Below are 21,736 nucleotides of genomic sequence, written 5' to 3' on the forward strand. Positions count from 1 at the left end.
TTAAGTACACTTTTATAAAATAGGGCTCCATTTGGGGGAACCATTTCATTCCATAAAAATGCCAGATATAAAGAAATGGCATGTGTGAAAACTAATTGCCAGCACCCCTTGGGGGTGCCTCTCTGCTTCTGAGTGGATTTTCCTGGGAATCTCAGCTGGATCCACTCCATGAACACTGAGCATCTTCCGCTGTTAGGTCCTGCACCCAGTGTTAGCTGCACCTCCCTCAGCAGGCTGGTCCAGGGGTCCGCCAGCTTATCTGCTGCCTGTTTTTGTATGGCCTATAAGCTAAGGATTGTTTTCACGGTTCCCAATGGTTGAAAAGTATCAAAAGAGTAATATTTCATGATACATTAAAATATATGAAATTCAAATTTTGGTGCCAAGCAGAGTTTTACTGAACAGTACCATTTGTCCATGAGAAATTGTCTATGGCTGCTTTTGCCCTCCAACCACAGAGGAGTATTTATGGCCTGCAAGCTAGGACCCTTGAGGGAAAGCTTGCTGTCCCCAGAGCTGGTGAAAAAATGCACATTCTATACTGCTTGATGGACTTCTGAACCATACTGAAATTCAGTCATCTCAAAAAGCTCCGTTGCAGTTAGATGAGGGTTAGACAGATGCCCTGAGGATGTCAGAGTGGGTAATTTGCGTGATGGATTCCTCACTGTCCAGTATCATTGCAGTGCTGTTGAGCATGACCCTAACAGTTTGGCCACATCCAAGCACATAACTTGGGCCCTTCCTGTTGTCTGCTGCAGCAATCAGTGTCACATAGATCGAGGTCTGCTCTTAGTTTGCATGGCTGATGCCTCCGGAGGGATGCTCAGGAGTTGGTACGCGTGCTATGTATTTATTTAGGCGGGGCTGGTATTAACCCCATCCCACCTAAATACACAAATAGAAAGGGAAGCCAGATGTTTTTGGTCTGGAAACTTGTTTTATTTTTGGGTAATTTTTGTTTTGTTTTGGTGGGACAGGTTTGAACTCAGGGCTTCATGCTTCCAGAGCAGGGTCTTGAAAAGCAGACACTCTACCACTTGAGCCATGCCTCCAGTCCATTTTGCTCTGGTGATTTTGGAGATGGGGTCTCTGGAGCTATTTGCCTGCACTGGCCTTGAACCTTGATCCTTCCAAGAAAGACATATCCTTTCTTTATACCTTAGGTTCATGGCTGAGGCCTCTGTAACAAAAGTATACAAATTTATTTAACGTAAGTTTTATGTGACATGGGAGCCTCAGGAAGGGACCAACACAGATACAGTTGTTCCTTTCATCTCACTGAGGGTACTAACCTGCTGACCTGCTTGTGGGAAAAGAGTGGCCTCTGTCTTTCTGATGCCAAAGTGCCATGTTTTGGGGTAGGGTCCTGCATCCCATCACCACACATATTTTTACTGTGTATATTTGGGGTATGCAGCACAACCTAGTGATTACATGATGAAATGACTTCTGCAGTCAGATGAATTTCCCTATGCAGCACCTTCCATTCACCATGTGTTAAGAGCACATTTTCAGTGTCACATGATGTACTTTATGGGATTTTTTTGTTGTCTGTTTTGCAACGCTGGGATATTGAACCCAGGGCCTCACATGTGCTAGACAAGAGCTCCACCACTGAGCCACACCCCAGCCCCTCCACAGGGCACTTCAGATCTGTAGACATGCATCTTACATAAAGGCACCTTTGCACCCTTGACCTCCTTCTCTGTGTATACTATTGTTTAACCAAATAACTTTTAAAGTTTAACTTAGCATGCACACACAAGACTGACTACATAATGAATATTTTCCTGTATCATTAAGTACTCATTACATGCATTTACATGCATTGTTTTTAACCATAGCATTCCACAATGGACAAACTATAAATCTACTATTGGCAATTTATGTTACTTGGTTATCTTTGCTATTATAAATAACACTATCTTTGTTAGGGTTTCATAGATTGTCTTTAAATTGCCAAGTTTAAAGAGCATATACAGGGGCTGGGAGTGCACATTAGTGGTGAAGCCTGTGCTCAGCATACAGGAGGCCCTGGGTTCTATCACAGCACCAAAATGTACAAGTAAGTAAGTAGTGAGCACCTGTGACTTAAAAGGCTTTTTGGCTGTTCTCTTAAATAAAAGACCTCGTTAATTTACAATCCCAGCAGAAGTGCATTCAGGCAGCACTTGTTTCCCAGTCTTCCGTCCTTCCTTCCTCCCTCTCTCCTTCCCTCCCTCCCGTCTTTCCTTTCCAGACTGGCTTCAAACTTGAGATTCTCCTGCTTCAGCCTCCCACTGCTGGGATTACAGGTGTGCATCAGCACATTAAGTAACCACAGCTCTTTCAGCATGAACTTTTGTCTGTTTTTTAAAAGCATCTCTGGCAGCGCAACAGCAAGCAGTTCTCATTGTTTAATTTGCACTTGCATTTAATTACTAATGATATGGAAGACTTCTTCCTATGCTTTTGGTTATTTCTATTCTTTCATCTAGCGCAACCTCATTCCCTCCATGCATTGCCATTTTTTCTGTCGGGGGAACTGACTTGTGTGTGTATGCGTGCATGTGCACTGGGAATCCAACTCAGGGCCGCTTGTCTGCTACATAAGTGCTCTACCTTAGAACTACACCTTCATCTTCAGCTCACTCACTGATTTTTTTTAAGACATATGGTTTTTTTCCTTCAGTTTGTTTGCATATTTTTTTCATATCCACAAATGTCAAATATATATTATTTAATTTTCACCACTAGTCTTACATCTAGACTCTGGGAAGTTCCTGCTCAAAAGTGCCAGCTGCTGGGAGTGCCAGCTCCCGCAGAGGCTTTTATGACAAACAGTGGAGAAACCACTGACCAACTCAACAGGCACAAGAACAAAACTGACCCCACCAAACTCTCAGGCTACTGTCCACCCTATTTCACACCCCTCTTGATAAGACAGAACCAAGAAGGAATGCAATGGGCTGTAGGAGCTGCAAGATTCAAAGGCAGTCAGACGCTGGTGGCTCCTGTCTGTAATCCTACTTACTCAGGAAGCAAAGATCAGGAGTAGGTTTAAGGCCAGCCTGGACACACAGTTTGCGAGACTCTATCTCTAAAATACTCAACACAAAAATGGCTAGTGAAGGAAGGGGCTCAAGTGGGAAAGTGCATACCTAGCAAATGTGAGGCCCTGAGTTGAAACCCCAGTACCACAAAAAAAAAAAAAATTCTTTTTGAAGGCAAGCTGCAAAACTGGGGATAAACCCAGGTGGGAAAAAGTAAAGCAGAATGCCTGCCAGGATGTTATGAATGTGCACAAACGGCTCTTGGAGAATGCCAACTGGCACTCTGTCATCCCCATAGAGATTTACTCCTGTTTACATAATCTTCCCTTATCTCAACAAAGAGGAAGTGACAGTCTGCTATGGATCTCTACAGTGTGCATAAGGCAACAAAGTCAACCTCTTCTGTCAAAACAAAAGTAGTTACTTCAAAGACAGTAATGGACACAAAACTTTCACAGATCAAAAATAACAGTGCTCATGGGGGCACAGAGAGGACAAGGGGTTGCCAAGTCCTGCGGAAAGTCTCAGTGAGGAGGCAGCACTGAACTGAAGTTGGCTGCACGAGGTAGACACCTCTGGGACCACAGAGAAGGTCAGCACCCCAGGAGGTAGAAACACATGCAAGAGCACTGGGGCCTTTTAATTCTTGGACAGTCGAATGCAAGTGGGAAGTGGAAGAACAGGAGCGGAAAAGCCAGTTGTCATAAAGGACCACCAAGGAGCTCAGCAAATAAACCGTGGACAGCGGTCAGTCCAAGAGCACCGCCAGGCTTGCCTTAATTCACATGGGGAGGGCAAAAGAAAGGCTGGCCAGAGGCAAGGGCAACCCACCTGCCCTCCAAGAGACCCGGCACGGGTCCAGGAGCAGACAGGCATGACTCCGGGACGCGGCCGCTCTCGGCGCCCTGGGCAGCTGGCCGGCTTCATCAAGCTGGGACAGGCAGAGACAAGACAGAGACCGAGGGAAACTTGGGTTCGGCTTTCCAGTGCACCGAGGCGTCCGTCGGAGGACATCCACGCACGTGCCCGCGAGAGGGCAGACAGGGGTCGGGCTTTTGGGCGAGGTCTGGGTTAGGGACGCGAATCTGCGGGGTCAACAGAGTAGAGGGAACCGTACGGCGTGCACAGGAAGACGGCGCACTAGAGAAGCGCCAACCCGACACTCAGTACGCCACCAGCATCCATGGCAGGGTGCCTCCCTCCTCAGCTCTGGCCGCGGACACCTCCCATTCCCCCGTTCACGCCCACTTTGTGGAGAGCGGTTCTCCCCCAGCGCGGTCTAGAAGGGCGCTTGTTTGCAGTTTCACATCCCAGGAGCTTTAACTCACCTCGCTGGAACTCAACTCCGGGACGCGCCCCACTCTCAGAGCTGGCAGGTAGCTTACGTCATTATCACGCGCCCGACCCACTCCGACCACTACGCTGCGCTTCGGCGTCATCACGCGTCTTCCCCTCTCCTCCCACCCCCAGCTCCGACCTCGCCTGTTGGAGCTGCACTTCGGCGCCACGGCTATACGACTTTCAGCTCCTGCTCTGGCCAAACCCCAAGACTTGGCGCTGCGCTTTTGCGTCATCACCGAGCGCCGGTCCCGTTCAGATCTCTGCCTGTGGCTTGGCGCGCGTCTCGACGTCATCACAACGCGCCTTTCCGCCCCTTGGGTGTTCAAGTTCCGGGCGCGAGTGCAGTGGTTCTCTCACGCCGCTGGAGCGGATCAACAGCTGCTCTTTACAGTCATGTTCCCAGCCGCCTCTTCTCCGCGGACTCCCGGTGTCGGGTCCCGAAGGGGCCCGCTGGCCGGAGTCGGGCCGGGATCCACACCTCGTGCAGCAAGCAGGAGGGGTCTGTCCCTCGGGTCTGCGGTCAGCTCCCCCGTGCTCTTCTCCCCGGGGGGCCGGCGTAGCTCGCTGAGCTCGCGGTAAGTGATCGCCCTGACTGGATCCGGCGGCCAGCAGGCTTACGGCCAGAGCGGGCCTGTGGGTCCCTGTGGGTCTCTAGCGGCCTTGGGAACCAGGGCTGCGGGGTGGACTTTACCGAACATTGGGAATTCGACCAGCCTCACTCTTGCGCGTTGTTTCAGCTTCTCTTTGAGTAGGCTACTAGTTTAGCCACCACTGTAAATTTTCCGTGTGTTGGAAGATAAAACTCCCACTTTTAGATGGGCTCTCACCTAGGTGTGAGTGTGACCAAAACTAAGGGCATCAGTGCTACGCTGTTAGTCATTCTGGTGTTCCAGTCTCAACAAACGTCCCCAGCCCACCATCCCATCTTGGCCACAGATTTCTATGAATTTTTGTCAGTCTATCCAAAGAGAAACCGCCGAACACTTGATGGACGACTGCATGTAAATGTTTAGAACTTTTGAGAGAATACAGTGTACCAGGAAGACAACTACTGTGTCTGGAGGATAATACCAAGAATTTGGAGGATGCTGCTTAGCCAGGGACCCCATGAACTAAACCAACTAAAGTCACACACTTTATAGAAAGAGCCAGATGAAAAGTCTTTATCCAAATACCCTGTTCAATTTTCTTTCTTTTTTTTTTTTTTTTTTTGCAACTCAGTCTCTGTGATACCCAATGTATTTATCGTGTGTAACAGGAAGTGTTAGCAACTGCACAGGTTCTTTCCTCTTTAGCTGGTATGTAGCAATTTATTTATTTATTCATTCATTCATTTTGGAGTCCTGGGGATTAAACCCAGGGCCTTGTGCATACTAGGCAAGTGCTCTACCACTGCACTACATGTACCAGCCTAGGTAATGATTCTTTCATTGAACATCCATTATTGGGTTATATTAAAGCAGAGTGTGCGAACAAGTGGGTCTAGAAGTCTAACTCAGTAAAAGGAGCCACTAGAGCAATTTGAGCAGTTGCCTTAGAGATGTTGCTATCATTAACTGCTAGGTGGACTAAAGGATATCTTAAGTCATGAGAAGGTTTGGGTTTGATGTGACACTGTCCATCACATTACCTGTAGAAGCTACTCATTATAAAGTTCTAATTACAGCATTATCCTACCAAGTAAAAGTTAGGCATAAACAAGAAAAATTTAAGAGAGTTAAGCATGTCATTATAATAGGGAATCTTCTTCCTGTGTCTTAGGAACAGCTATCCACAGCATGAGCTTATCTACTTCTTATCCTGGTTTACAAGTGAATGTCTCTGGTTATGGCATCAAATGGTTTGGTGGGCACACATGAGGCACAAGTTTCAGCTTGTGGGGCTTCAGGATCAGAGCAGTTCTTGTTCTTACTTATTCCATGAAGAAAATTAGACTGGAGGATCCCAGAAAATTAGGTTCCAATAGATAATAAAACTAGAAAACAGTGGACAGGACTGCAACCTAATGGCAAGTGGACTGTAGTTTTTCTTCAAAAACATAAGATTTCTCCCTATAGTCACCCCCACTTGTACCAAAGATAATCGGAGTAATTAGTTTAGTCTCATATAAGGGCAGCAAGGATAGTGATTGACCACATGGCTCTTTTTAAATTTGTTGGAACTTTTTCTTCTTCTTCTTTTTTTTTTTTTAATAAGGCCTGGCTGGGAATCAAACCCAGGGCATCACACACTAGATAAATGCTTTACCACTGAGTAACATCCCTAGCCCTTGATGGAACTTCTGTTACAGAATCTCAGATTGGACTTTTTAAACCTCTCAAGGTTAGGAAGGCAAACCAGGGTATACCTGGAACTTTACCTGCAGTATTTGTATAAAGTCATTCTATGTACATCTTCAAATATGATACTTAGTCAAAGTCTTGGTAATGTAACTAATATATCTAATTACATCCTATTATAAAGAGAGCAGATTTTATTAAGCTTATACAAATAACTATGTTGCCATAAAAATAATTTCTTAGCTGGGTGCTGGTGGCTTGCTACTATAATCCTAGCTACTTGGGAGGCTGAGATCGGGAAGATCGAGATGTGAGGCCAGCCTGGGAAAATTATCCATGAGACCGCCTCTTCAAAATAACCATAGCAAAATGGACTGGATGTGTGCGGAAAAAAAAAAAACACTCTGAAGGGATTAGGTGGGGGTGGAGGAAAATAATTGTTCTGTCTTTGTTCACTAGAGTGTACTTTACCAAATTGAAACAAGAAATTATCTTAATGAAATGCTTCCTAGGCCAGTTTTTAAAAAGGAACAAAACCCTTTACATCTCAGACCAGTACTCCAAAAAACCTTTGCCAGTTATACTTTGCTTTTTTTTTTTTTTTCAGTATTGGGATTTGAACTCAGGGTCTCATGCTTGCTAGGCAGGCGCTCTACTACTTGAGCTATGCCCCAGCTCTTTTTGCTGTAGTTATTTTTCAACTAGGGTCTTGGGTTTTTGCCCGAGGCTGGCCTCATTGAGATTTTCCTACCTGCAGCCTCCCTCATAACAGCAATGACAGGCATATAATACCACCATGCCTGAGCTGGCCTTGAACCTCCATCCTCTTGTTCTCCACCTCTTAAGTAGCTGAGATTACAGGTGTGAGCCACCTGGCCTGGCCTTCTGAATCGTACTTTTGCCTCAGTGTACTATTAATACTAACACTAATCTTAATAAAGCCTGATAAATAAATTCATCTAATCTTGGGCAGCCCCAACTGTTAAAGATGAAAATTTCACAAACTTTTTATATGACTTTATCCACTCAGTTTTTGTCCTGTGTTTTCTTTCTTTCTCATTTTGAACCAGTCATTCTACTTTAGGACCAAAATTACCCTTTCCGTCTTAACAAAAACACATCCTCCATAGCTCATAGCTCCACTTACTAAAAACATGCCTGACTTTCCTTGCATACGAAGTTGTTTCCTTTACTGTTTCTAGTGTGAATTCCCATGCATTAAGCAGGATTTTTGGCACTTACTATCTTAATCTCTGGTGAAAGCCTGGGAAGTAAGCAATTTTATGGACATAGATTTCATATTACTCATAAGATAGTTTTTGTTGTTGTTGTTTTGTTTTGGTGGTACTGGGGTTTGAATTCAGGGTCTACACCTTGAGCCACTCCACCAGCCCTTTTTTGTGTTAGTATTTTTGAGATAGGGTCTCGTGAACTATTTGCCCTGGCTGGCTTTAAACTGCGATCCTCCTGATCTCTGCCTTCTGAGTATCTGGAATTACAGGCGTAAGCCATGGTGTCCGGCATAAGATAGTTTTTCATTGTGGAACAGGACATGTTTATTAACACCTCACATCTTTAGTGCCTTTGTAATAAGAGGCCCAAAATTGTCAAATGAAAATCTGTGTTCAACAATTAATCTTTCAGAATTTTATCTTATTTGGAAGTGATCTAGGCATTCAGGGAATAAAAGCCTAAGACGGGATACCACAGAGTTGGGTCGTGTAACACTTTCATAGTCTATCTTTCCAGCAGATGCTTTCTGAGACTGGCAAGTGGCCTATTTCAACTGACCCTTCCATGTCCAGTTTATCTTGACCCAGGAGTCTTAGTTTTTGGTGGCAAGTGCTCTCATGGCTCCCCAGTGCCTTACCTCTGCCCATGTGTCAAGTTGTAGCTTTGGCCCTGAGATCTCCTTGACCAACCTTGTCAACGACTTTCCCTACTAAAGCACACAAGAAAAAGAAGCAGAGAGTAGAACACACAGTTGCTATGATTTCTAGAGCTGGTGTTACCTCTGTGCAAGATGAAAAACAGATTGGGTTTGAATCGCCTACCTTTTATGCCCCTCTGGTTATGTGGCTATGGCTTGTGGTCTTCATCTGTAAATGATGATAAGGCTGCCTCACATAGGCTGCATGAGTGGATAGGAAATGCCCCATTCAGGTGTGAAGTGATCATAAGCCAGAGACCCCAACTCCTGCTGAATTGTCACTTAGTACCTGACACAGAAACCCCGTCACTACTGCTGATGAGTAATTCTGGGGTTTTTGGCTAGAGAATTGAGCTTTATAGCTCCGTTACAGGGAGAAGGCTTCTGCAAACAGGGAGTGCAGTGGTTTTGTTATTGAAACTGCTGCTGTGGAGCACCAGTCCACACTACCGCAGCTAATCTGGAACTACAAAGCAGGTAGCATCTGTTCCTGAGTGCTTTCCTCTGCTCATCTTTCAAGAGTGAATCTCCCTGCAGGAAAACAGCAAATACTGAATTTTGGACTTATGTTTAAAATTTATTCTATAAAATTTTGGAATACTTTAAAGGAGAAATTATTTCAGAGAGTGCACTGTATCCTTGACTTGTAGTTTGAAAAGTGCTCTTCAAAGTGCTGATCTCCTGAGTAGAGGCAAGCATCTAATTACTGAGCAAGAATCTGAAGCCAGGTGTCCCTAAATCCTGTATGTCTTTTTAATTTTTTTAATGGAAAATACATTTAATTCACAATATAAATGAGCTAGCTTTTTTTTTCACTGATACACCTCATTATCTTGTTTATCAAAGATCTCTATTGTGTGATATATGCATAAAGACTAGGGTAGTAGAAAATTTTAAGTTATGATGAAGTAAGATGGTCTCTTTTCTTTAGAGGAACACCTACACGAATTGTCCCACACCATTCCATAACTGAGTCTGTGAACTATGATGTGAAAGTGTTTGGATCATCTCTCCCTGTTAAAGTCATGGAAGCCCTGACACTGGCTGAGGGTAGGTGACTTCTTTCATTTGCCCCTATTAGCCATTCAAATTGAAACCTGAGTCTGGCATGGAGATTGACATTTGGCCTTTCTCTAGTATACCTTCACCTGGATGAAGAGAGATAACTAGCCTGACTAATTTTCACTATAACTAAGACATAAATTAGAGAAGCAGAATGGGTTACTCTAACACAATCACATTAAGTCTTTAATGGTTTTAAGTACTATTTATGCAAAATTCAGTCTCATTTCAAAAGGTGATTAGGCATATGAAGCTCAGCTATTTAAAAAAAAAATCCATAATTCAGTTTCATAATTCAGTAAGATCAAATCCAAGTCTTTTTCTGGATCCTGGGTAGTATCCCAAAGGCTGCATCCACAAGTTTATGAGATTACCATTGTGGTGCCTTTACAAGGTTCTGCTGGTAGAGACTGGTGTAGGACTTGGGAAGGTGCAATGGCCATGAGACAGTGAGGAGAGGGTGACAGGGATGTGCACAGTGCTCTCCCATGTCCACGTTGTTTTTTTAAGGACTCAACTCTGAGCCTTCATGCTTTTCTAGAGCAATGTTTTTCAGATTGCAGGCTGTGACTGCAATCACTTTTTTTTAAAGAAATAAAAGAGAATGAAAATATCAAAGCACATCTCAATAAGTAACTTTTATTTTAAATTGTATTTCTTACTGCGAATAATAAGTCAAAAAAATTCAAAGTGCTGCATTCCAAAAGAGGAGTGCTTCTCATCTCCTGGAACTTATACGTCTTGACTGCCAGTCCTCAGGGGCTTTAGAGGTAATTGTTTTCAACAGCTAAACTGCTAGCCTTTTTATGTGATGTTCTGTTTTAAATGCTTTCCTCCCTCCCTCCTTTCTCTCTCTTCCCCTTCATTCCCCTCCTCTTCCTCTCCCCTTCCTTTTCCCCCCTGAAAATTTCAGTTTAAATTGTTTAAATCTTTCAACACACTCCCAGTTCATGCCACCAGGCTATGTTAATAGCAAATAACACACAATCTCAAATTTAGGAATACAGAGGAATGAGTCCCTAGAAATCAAGATCTGTGAACTGAAGAGCGATGTAAACATCCATGAGCTCTTCCTCACGTGGTTTTTAAGTCAAGGCCTCAGGGCTCATGAGCCAAGAATCTGGAGCAACTGAAGGGCTGGGGTTGGGGCTCAGGTGGCAGAGCACCTGCCTAGCAGGTGTGAGGCCCTGGGTTCAAAGCCCAGTACTGCCAAAAAGAAAGAACAATATTAGTGAGCAGATTTTCCAGTGCAGCAGAACTCACAAACCTAGACTGGACATGGTTTGATGTTTCAGCTTGTCCATTTCTGATGCCTTGTGTTTTGTACTCTGCCTTTAAGCAAAGAGCAAAAACTAACTAATTGTCCAGGTCTTTGGACGTGTTTGTGGAGGAAAACCACCAGTGCTCAGGACACAGCAGTATGTTAACTTAGCCTTGCCACGTAACAGAGAATGGATGCCCTGTGGCCTGGCGCTCTCTCCACCTGCTTCTGCCTCTGAGTAGCATCTATCGAAGTATGTGGTAATAAAGATGTTGGCATGGGAAATTTAACTTTTTTCATAGTCACAATTTAAAATTAATTGCATGCCTTGTTTTTCCCTTCAGTTGATGATCCACTGTCTGTCTGCATAGATGAAGGTGGATGGGCTTGTCTGGTCTGCAAAGAGAAACTCCTTGTTTGGAAGATTACTCCGTCTCCTGTTACTAAGGTAGAGGCTCTTCAGAGACTGGAAGAAAGTGCAGAGGAGGGCATCCATTGGTTCTTCATTTTTACCCTAGTCCTTTAGAATCAGTGGAGGGTGGTGATCTGAGTCTATGCACACATGAGGAATGTGTGATGTGAAATATTGAGCATACAAACACATTCGTGTGTTGAGAGAAAAGTTTCTTCTGTTTTATTAATTTTTTAAATTGATGTCTGTAGTTTCTTCCTTCCAAAAAAACCCACTGCACTCAAAATAAGTGACCATAACCTCAAGGTATCACTGTCTTTATAGTAGAAGACTCCCAGGTGACGAAGCTCACATCTCTCTTGAGCCAGTGTGCTCGCAGGTTTGCAGCTGGGCTTAATCTGCTCAAAGCCTTAGTACTATCTTTATAGTTCAGTCTCTTCTGGAAGATGGGCTCAGTCCACCACCATAGGCTCTGCTTCCTGCCATACGGGCTTTCCAGGCATGTGGAGTCCTTGCTGTCCTTGCCCTTCCTGTGCGTTGTCACTCTGTGTGGCTGTGCTTGCCATACCTCTTCATATGCCACGTGTTTGTGGGAGTGCTGTTGGCACGGGAAGCCCTTTTAATAAAGCTTTTTATTTACTCATTTATTTATTTGGTGTAGTCTGGGTTTGAACTCAGGGCTTCTTGCTTGTAAAACAGTTGCTCTACCACTTGGGCCACACCTCCAGACCATTTTGGTCTGGTTATTTCAGAGCTAGGGTCTCACGAACTTTTTGCTTGGGCTGACCTTGAATCACAGTCCTCCTATCTCAGCCTCCCAAGTAACTGGGATTCCAGGGTGAGCTTCCAGTGCCTAGAGGATCATTTGTTTTCTTATGCACCACCCCACTGGCCCAGAATGTGGGCTCCTCCCCTGCTGGCCACTCTGACCATCCCACTTGCCCCTGGACTAACCAACCTCATCTCCATCTAGGCCCTGGAAAATCCACAGCAGTAGGATCTCCCAGTGCCCCTACAGGACCTTTACTACTTTCACTAGCAGGCAGGGAGAGGAGAGGAAGCACCTTGCTTCTGAGCAGGCTGGGCTGGGCCAGTGGGACTAGCACCACTGAATTAACTTCAACTGCTTCTGAAACTCTGCGTTAGGAGTGGCTTATGGTGGAAAGGAGGAGTTACAATCCTGGGCCTGTAAGGAGAAGCAACATAAATCTCATTGACCAGTGTTGCACCCCCTTCTTCCCCCAGCCTCTCACCACTGCAGGTTCTGGGAATCCCAATCTTTACCTGGGGACAAACCTTGCACAGAGAATCCTCCATCCTTATCATCCTTTTTCTCTACCTACCTGTCAGTTATCTCAACCAGTAGAACCTGACTCTTAAATTGATTTACTTTGGTGGGGGGGTGGGCGTTATTTTTCTGAGACAGAGTCTTGAAATGTAATCCAAGGTAGCCTTGAACTCACAGTCCTCTTGCCTCAGCCTCCTGAGTGCATTATTACGGTGTGCTCCCACGCCTGGCTCCTTTTAATAATTTTTAAACATGATCCATGTCATTCACATTTAATAAAATTAGAGCCACTGAGATTTTCAGTGAACACAGTGCTAGTCAGTCTGCCTCCAGCAGTGGAGTCACCACCGGTGTTTGGTAACAGCTCAGCAACCTCTCCTCTTCAGGCAGGGTCTCTGGCAGCTCTCACTGAGCTCTGGGACGTTGTTCCATTGGAACTCAGGGCTCCTACCTCCCTAAACTCTTCAGGTCTGCGGGCCTCTGTGCTGCTGCCCCCCTAGTAAGTGGTGTTTGTAGTTAGCAGTGGTGGGAGAGAATCCTGGGGGCTTCTGAGTTAGCAGGGGATCTGGATATTTATCCAAAAGTCTAAGAAAATATTTTCAAAGCACCTGATATAATTACTCTTTGGTTATGCTAATTTTAAATGTCAAATGAATCAAAACCATACTGGGAAAGTTCATAAGAAGTTTGAGCATGTCTTGCTCATATTTTTCTTTTAGTTTTGGTTGATGTTTTTTGTTTGTTTGCTTTTGAGGGCACTAGCCTGGCTTCAAACTTACCATGTAAGTCCAGGCTGGCCTCAAGCCAAGTACTGGGATTATAGATATGTACCACCACACCTGGCTGAGTACTTCTCTTCAACAGTGGACTTGTTAGCCTAGGAAAAGAGTAGACATGCTGATACTGAAGGACCAATCTAAGTATTAAGTATTCCTGATTCTGTGTCTCTTAAGATGCTATGTTGTAGAATTACTGAAAGCCTGATCAAAAAGAGCTGTGAAAAGAAAGAATATTTGTGGAATGGTATTTCCAGCAATGAGTCAGAATCTAAAATATGCAGGGAAAGGAGATAGAGAAGTCAAGATAAATATGCACAAAATTACATGTAATGTGATACTTTCTGTTTGGGTTTGCTCTGCAGTTATCTGTTTGCAAAGAGCTTCAGCTCCCACCTAGTGATTTCCACTGGAGTGCTGACCTGGTGGCTCTCTCTTACTCTGCTACCTCAGGTGAACCACATTCTATTCAGGTAAGTGACTTAAAAGTTTATTGAAATGAACTACCTTTTTTGGCAGTATTGGGGTTTGAACTCAGGGCCTCAGGCTTGCTAGACAGGTGCTCTATCACATGAGCCACACTGCCAGTTCTCTTTTTTTGTGTTTATAGGGTATTTTCAAGATAGAGTCTTACGAGTTATTTCCCTGGGCTGGCCTTGTACCTCAATTCTGATCTCTGCCTCCTGAGTAGTTAGGATTACAGGCATGAATCACCAGCATCTGGCAAAGTTTTTAAAACAAGGACATTCAAAAGTTGGAGGAAACATTCAAGTTGATTTTGAAACATAAGTATAAAGCTGCAGAAATCAAGACTCCATGGCTTTGGCATGGCTGGGTCAGTGGAACATGATAGAGAGCACATGGGGTTGGCCTCGTGATCTTTGATGGTTTCTCAGTAAGTGGTGTTAGAACAGCTGGTCATCTGTAATAAGAAATGAATTTCCCCAAACCTCTTACCTTGTGCAAAAATTAACTCAAAGTGGCTGGTGGATCTAATGTAAAATATAAAATTGTAGAAGAAAACAGTAGAAAAATAATCATGGTCTGATGTTAGGCAGAATCTTTGGAAATCACCAAATCATGATCCATAAAAGAAAAAATTTGGTGAAATTTATATTAAAATAAGATCAAAATGAGAAACTTTGCTCTGCCTAAGGTGAAAATGAAGATAAACGCTTCAGGCTGGGAGAAAATATAAACCATATATCCAACCAAGGACTTACATGCAGAATATGAGAAGAACTTTAAAAGCTTGGTAAGGACAGACAGTTCAGTTTAAAACAGAGCATAGGTCTTGAGTAGATGCTTACCAATGAGGACGTAACTATAGTAACCAAGCACATGAAGAAATGTCTAGCATCACTAGCCATTAGAGCAATGCAAAGTAAAACAGTGAAGAGCCACTGCACACCTAGTAGAGCGGCTACAGTGAAAACTCAGTACTGCTGCCAGCTGGCAAGGATGTGGGGTGACTCGAATTTGAGCTTACACACTGCTGATGGGGTGCAAAATGTACAGCCACTTGTTTTCCAGTTTCTACGAAGGGAGGACACACGGGCCATGTGGCCCAACATTCCATCTCTGCCATACACCTTCAAGAAATGAGAACTTATGTTCACACAAAGAACAGGACCCAAGTGTTGTAGTGGTTTTATTTGTGATACTGAAGCTGGAACCAATCCTGTGTCCTTCATCAAGTGACACCTGTGTAATGGAGTGCTGCCCAACAGCAGAACAGACATGCTTCTGATGCTGCAGCTACTGTGTGAGTCTTAGGACTGAGCTGGCTCCGTGCTCTGCTTTGTGTGGCCTCAGTGTTCACAGTACTGTTCTGTACCCCTACTGTAGTTAGTTACATCCATCTACACACTTTAAAATTCATAGAACACTATTAGAAAGGGAAAGTAGTTACACAGTCTGGTCATTTTAAAAAGTTTCAAAATAGAGTTCTTAAGTCTGCTTTTGTCCGTCAGACAAAATCAGCAAAGACTTCTTTGTTATGTTGCTGACTGTGCTGTGGTTTTGTTTTGAGGCTGTTGCTGTCATGGTTGCTACCAGAGAAGGGTCCATTCGCTATTGGCCAAGCCTTGCTGGGGAGGACACCTACACAGACACCTGCGTGGATTTGGGCGGAGATAAGATATGCAGTTTCCTGACAGCAGTGCAGGTGTGGTGGAAATTTATTTCTATTTATGGGAAAGCTGGGGTTGGCAGTGAGGTTTGAGTTACTGGAAACGTGGATTCTGAACAGCCATAGAGATGACCACCAAGGGCAAGGAAGAGAATTTAACAGCTCCATGTAGGGAGACCCCTCCTGGGACTAGAATGTCTCTGTCCTTTAGAAATGCTTCACAAGAGGAGCTTAGAAACTCTTTAGACACTGAAGAATGTTTGCAGGCATTTCTAATTGTATCAAAGAAGTAAAACTGATACTTCATTTGTTGAACCTGAAGTATGGTCAACCTGTAATTTAAAAATCAGACTTTAAAAATGAGCTTTTCTTCTATTATAAAAGTTTTCTATGTAGAATTAATAATAATGTGCGAACAGATTCCTTTAATTATTTTAATAAAATAGTGTACCTTTTTTGATTCTTACAGAGTTGTTTTAGATGGTCATGGTTTTTTCTGCATGAACCATTTAAAAAAAATTTTTTTTATTCTTTATTTTTGACAGTACTGGCGTTTGAACTCAGGGCTTTGCCCTTGTTAGGCAGGTGCCCTACCTCTTGAGCCCACCCACAGCCTTCAGCCGTTTTTTGCTAGTTCTCTTTATATTCAGGTTAGATACTTTCTTGAACTAACGTCAAAGTTCTTGTTCACAGGGAGGAAGTTTTATCTTGTCTTCCGTGGGCTGCCAGCTAATTCGGTTGATCCCTGAAAGCTTGGGGAAGATGCACCAGCATGTCCTGCCTCAGGGGCAAGGCGTGTTCTCAGGAATTGGCCGGAGGGTCTCTTCCCTCTTTGGAATTTTGTCTCCTAGTAGTGACCTCATGGTAAGTTTATAAAGTACCTATTGGATAAGTTTATTTCTTAGTGACGACATTAAGTCAAAAGTTTCCTGTGATGTTGTTACTGTTCCATGTGATTAAAGCTATGATGTAAAATTGAACTGTGTTTTTAAGAGTTAATTTTATTTCTTAGCCTTGACTGGAAGCATGTCCTTTCTCCCACCCTCCAGCTCTTTGTGTGCATGTCTCATATCTAGACCTGTTTGCTGCACTGCACTGCTGCGGTGGTGGGCTTGGAGAATGGAGGCTGATTGGAGTCACATATGGGAGCCTCTTGGGAGCTCCTCTGCATTTGGTCTCCTGTAATCTTTACCAGAGCCTGTGAAGTGTAGCATTTTCCCTGTAGTTTTGCCCATGAGGAAGCAGCTTCTGTGAGGCTGAGACCTCAGTGAGGCTGAGGCTAAGGCTGCAGCAGTGGAGCAACAGGGCTGGAAGTCACATCCAGGCCTGTCAGAGGCTGAAGTGCTGCTCTATTTACTGTGTTTCTCTTAATCTTAGGTGGCTTTTGTCATCTCCTTCCTTGAATGTTCTTTGAATGAAAAACTTAACATGTCTGAAACAAGCTCATCACACTCCTTCACACTTAACCTACAAAACTCATCTCTCTTTGGACCTAGCTGTTTCTGTCAATGGCACCATCACCCTTCAGTGCCCCAGGTGGAAAGCTGACTTAATAGTCCCTCCTTCCTCTCCCATGTAGCACTTCAGTCAGTGACTAGCTGTCTTGGTCAGGACTCACTTCATCTTGGCTTCCTGTTTCTGTTGGCCCTGTTCTGCACTCTGATAAATCTCAGGGTCACTCATTGCTGGTCTTTGCTGCCCCTCAGGGGCCACGGTGATAGAGACAGGATAAGTGGAGAAAATGAGGGCTTTTCTCAAAGCTGGCATGCTCACCCAGCTTAGACCATACACATCTACTTTAGACAGAATAATGCACCCAAGTGTAATGAATTCCAGCCATCCCTGCCAGCCCATTTGATCACAGCTCTGCTCAAAACCATGCATAGGATAACATCTCCCTTGCTTACGAGGTTTATAGCCTTACATTCAAGACTCCACCATGATTTCCTTACTGTCCTTCCAGTTCAACAGGACTACTTGCTCTCTGAGGACCATGTAACTTTCCATCTGCTAGCTCTGCTCTCCTGGGCCTTCTGCCTGTGGGGTTCTGTGCATTTCAGGATCACTCCTTTCTTCAAGTCCTGAATGAGGAGTTCTGGTGGGATTGTAATCACATAGCCATAAAGCACATGAAATTTGAGTTTCTCATGGGATCCAGTCTGTATTTTCTCCCTCTCCTTTGTCCAGCTGGCCGCTGTTCTCTGGAATAGAGGAAGGTCAAGCTTCTACAGCCTGACGAACTCAAACATCAGCAAGTGGGAACTGGAGGATTCCTCAGAAAAACAAGCACATAGCTGGGATATACATAGAGCCCTGAAGGAACACATCACTGATGCTATTTGGGTGAGGACCAGTAACATTTATCTCTTTGGTGTGTGACAGTGACAGTGCCACTCCTTCCTTGGATTGTTGTTTGTTTGACAGGGTCCCATTATGTAGCCCAGGCTGGCCATCTGCCGACCCAAGTGTTCATTATTCATTTAAGAACTGCTGCTGCTGCTGCTGCTGCTGCTGCGGGTGTGGCATCATCAGGTGCTGGGGACGCAGAGGTGAAAAGAAAATCTTTGAGCTGGGAGCCTTATGTTTGATATTTCCATCTAGGGCTCTGAAAGCAATTACGAAGCTGTTAAAGAAGGGGTCAACATTCGGTATTTGGACTTGAAGCAAAACTGGTAAGCAGCTAGTTTCTTGTGTAGAAGTCAGACAACAACTTGGGAAGTAAGTTGTGTCTGTGGTAAAATGATGAGCAGTCCTGCTGCCTGCACCTCCACTGCTGCTCTTAGTCTCTCTGCTAAGTGTTACCGAGTGGTCTTTGTTATCTAGTCACGCTTTTTTACTCACTTGGGAACATGCAGCATTTCTCAGCCACAAGTAGTGTGTTCTTACCTGGCTGTGAGGACTGCAGCTCTTTCCTCACTTTGTCCTTCTGCCACTGTGGCTGTGTGGAGCTGTGGTCTGTATCCGCTCCATGGAAATGTCAGGCACTCATCTTTTGTTGCAGAGAGAGTCTAGTAGCCTGTAGTTGGTGTCTAAGCTGAGCAGGAGAAGGGAGGGTGAGGCTTTATCTTGGTACTACGAGTTAGAACTCAATCATGGTTTATGCTCAGAGTCAATTTCCTCTTAGAAACAGTGCTCCAGCTAGGCACAGTGATGCTTGGCTCTCCTGTAATCCTAACCCTCAAGATGCTGAGGCAGGAGGATCACGAATTCTGGGCTAGTCCGGGAAAGACATTGTTTAAAAACAAAAAAAAAGAAGAAGAAGAATTTAAAGACTCTTATGTGTTAGAGTAATTTTCACAGTGTTCTTGTTACTCTAGCAGACCCAGTTCTGCTAGTTATTGGAGGGATGTGCGGTTGTTACCCTGCCATGTGATTCTGTTGTGAGTTGGGCTCTTAGTATACTCCTCCTTTTTATCTCTGAAAACCTTATAAGAACTGCTAAAAATAATAGTGTTTATTTAGTTTCCACAAGCATTTTGGTTACACGGTTTACCTGTTTTTCATTTCTCTTTACTGAACTTTTGAAAAAGTAAGACTGATGCTCAGACACAGACCACATGGGCTTCATGTCAGGCTTTCAGGTTTGGGTTGAGAATGAGGAACAGAACCTGCTTAGGAATTGCTGTCTGGAACTCCGCTCCCTAGTGTGGTGCTGATAGCCCTCCAGGAGGCTCGGGAAGCACATGCTTATCTTTGCTCCTCTTCCCCCCATGCCCCAGATGATCCTGCTCTCAGGTCCTCGAGGTCTTGTGATCAGAGCACATGCAGAAGAACCCATGCATGGTTTCTTCTTTTTGAGATTAGTGTTTGTCTCCTTGTAGTCATTAACCTGATTTGTTACCCATTTGTCCGGAGCTGTAACCTGGCCTTGCATTTTCAGTAAGCTGGCTTGCAAATTCTTTTACTAAATTACAAACAATGAAGTCCAGATGTCTTCATATAGATGTAAACTTTGTATTTTTTAAATTTTAACTTTATTACCTTGTATACCTTTTTAATTTTAAATGTATTACCTTGTATAGATCTGATTATCTTCATATTATCTTTACTACCTAAAATAGCTTCATATTTTTCAAATATGCCTTTTTTTTTTTTTAACAAGGGTGTTAAGGAAAACTGGTCCTCGTCCCATCTCCTGAGGTGTTGTTTGTTAGCCAGGTCTCCATGCTCTGTAGCATGTAGTTTGGTAATGCTGCCTTTTGACTGTCCTCTCTAGTGTGACCAACAGCCCACTGCTTGGTGTGGTGGGGGGACTCCCAGGGCTCCATCCTGTGAGACCTCCTTCAGCCCTTCTTGTGTGTAAGATCCTTATGGACCCTTTAGGATGCTGCCAGTATGTTGCAAATTTGAGCCAAAATTCCTGAATTTCTTTGAAGAGTCTGTGTGAAAGCATTGGGGTTAGAGAGCCAGGGAGAATGGAGGAAGTTCCTGAGAGCCAAGTGGGCTTTTGATGTGAAGTGTCATGTCATTCAGAATGGACTCTGTTTCTTTTTCTTTTTTGGCGGCACTGGGGTTTGAACTTAGGGCCATGCACTTTCTAGGCAGGTGGTCTACTACATGACCCACTCCTCAGCCCATGGCTTGGCTTCTTAAGTGTTGTTGTCCATACAGAGTGCTTGGCACCCCATTAATATTTCTGAGATTTGAGTGAGGGTTGCTTATAATGCTACTGGATGTTTTGGAGTGGTTCTTGGCATGGAATTACTTTCTTTTTTTGAATTTTTTTTTTTGCAGTACTAGGGTTTGAACCTGGGGCTTTACACTTGCTAGGCTGGTGTTCTGCTGCTTGAGCCTTGCCTTCAACCCACAGCCTGGAATTTCTATAACTGATGGTTAAAACTAGAAATTTTTTCCTCTGGACAATTCTAAGTTGTAAAGAGCACTGTCCAATTAGCTGTTTACAACTTCCCTTTGAAGGACTTGAGAGTTTCTGTCCCAGATTAGTGCCTGCTGCCTCCAGTGTCCAGTATGGTCTGACCCCCAGTGGCACTAATGTGGGCTCCTCTGGGCACTCTCAGCAAAGCAGTGGCTGCCTGAGTGGTAGGATCCACTGTCTGGCAAGAGGAAAGAGGCCAGCTGTGGGAAACAGAGTGCAGACTACACTGCCTCAGCAGGGATGGGGAACGTGGTGATTCTATACAGAAGGTTCAGCGAGGCTCAAAGTTGGCCCTGTCCCGTGTTGGTCACAAGTCTTCTGTTCATTGCTTCTATATTTATGTTGCACATTTGGGGCATCTGAAGGAGGAGGGCAAAACCAACATATCTTGGACCAAAAGTGTAGTAATTTTTCTGTTCATTAGAAAGGCATTTTCTGTAAGCTTATTGTTTTATAGGAAATTTAACAAGAATTGACTTTGAGGATCAGATTTTTTCCGATGGCTAATAAACGTTTAAATAGATTTATAAAGAAAATAAATTTTAAAAAGGAGTGACTGTTTCAGAAACTGGGGGGAAGTGGTGTAGGCCTGCAATCCCGGCACTTAGGAGATTAAGATAGGAGGATCTTGAGTTTCAGGCTCAGGGCCCTGCAGTCTTATAACTTCCACCCCAGGCTGTAGCTGTCACCTCCTGGCTGATCGTAAGTGAGGGACATGGCCACTCCCCAGTTCAGACTCCTTACAAACCTGGCCCATTTGGCCTTAGGGCTGTACTGGGTCAATTCGAGGATGAGTGGTGCATTGACGTTTGTTTATTTTTTTTTAAGTCAAGTTTATTGAGCCATAATTTACACAGTGTGGTGTTTGTTCCTTTCAGTGTTTAATTGTGTGAGTCTCCACAGGTGCAGGTAGTCAGCTTAATCATAGTCACAATCACAGTACAGTTCAGGGCTGGGGTGAGGCACAGCTCTTGCCTACCATACAGAAGGCCCTGGATTTGATCCCCAGCACACAAATGTATACACACACACACACACACACAGGCACATGCGAGCAAGATGGAGAACAGTTTCATCACCCTCCAACATTCCCTTGTGCCCCTGAGAGTCATTAATCTGTTCTCTGGGCCCCAAAGTTTTCCCTTTTTCAGAAGGTCATATTAATGGAATCATGCAGTATAAAACATTTTTTTGTTTTTGTGGTATTGGGGGTTGAACTCAGTTGCACAAGTGCAAGTGCAACTTGTACTTGCTACACAGGCAATCTACCATTTGAACCACTCTACCAGCCCCAATATAAAGCCTTTTAAGTTTGGTTTCCTTTCTCTTAACATAATACATTTGA

General features: G+C 44.1%; 1 protein-coding gene and 1 long non-coding RNA gene across 4 annotated transcripts in view; one reads left to right on the forward strand and one right to left on the reverse strand.

Moving 5' to 3' along the window:
• Positions 1 to 918: 918 nt before the first annotated feature.
• On the reverse strand, positions 919 to 4,614 carry LOC141417580 (uncharacterized). Its single transcript, XR_012442243.1, has 2 exons — positions 4,364 to 4,614; positions 919 to 1,183 (listed from the first exon to the last, which is right to left on the reverse strand). It is a non-coding gene; the product is annotated as an uncharacterized lncRNA (long non-coding RNA).
• A 55-nt stretch (positions 4,615 to 4,669) lies between these two features.
• Positions 4,670 to 21,736, forward strand: part of Nup133 (nucleoporin 133) — a 43,343-nt gene continuing 26,276 nt past the window's right edge. For all 3 annotated transcript variants that reach the window (XM_020168830.2, XM_020168831.2, XM_074056907.1), the window contains exons 1-8: positions 4,670 to 4,951; positions 9,517 to 9,635; positions 11,253 to 11,356; positions 13,750 to 13,857; positions 15,417 to 15,551; positions 16,209 to 16,379; positions 17,703 to 17,858; positions 18,117 to 18,187. In XM_020168830.2, the coding sequence (XP_020024419.1) occupies positions 4,770 to 4,951; positions 9,517 to 9,635; positions 11,253 to 11,356; positions 13,750 to 13,857; positions 15,417 to 15,551; positions 16,209 to 16,379; positions 17,703 to 17,858; positions 18,117 to 18,187 (1,046 nt within the window). In that variant the 5' untranslated portion in view covers positions 4,670 to 4,769. The remainder of the gene's footprint in view (positions 4,952 to 9,516; positions 9,636 to 11,252; positions 11,357 to 13,749; positions 13,858 to 15,416; positions 15,552 to 16,208; positions 16,380 to 17,702; positions 17,859 to 18,116; positions 18,188 to 21,736) is intronic.

The sequence above is a fragment of the Castor canadensis genome, chromosome 15, assembly GCF_047511655.1.
Source record: "Castor canadensis chromosome 15, mCasCan1.hap1v2, whole genome shotgun sequence".
NCBI classification, from domain to species: domain Eukaryota; kingdom Metazoa; phylum Chordata; class Mammalia; order Rodentia; family Castoridae; genus Castor; species Castor canadensis.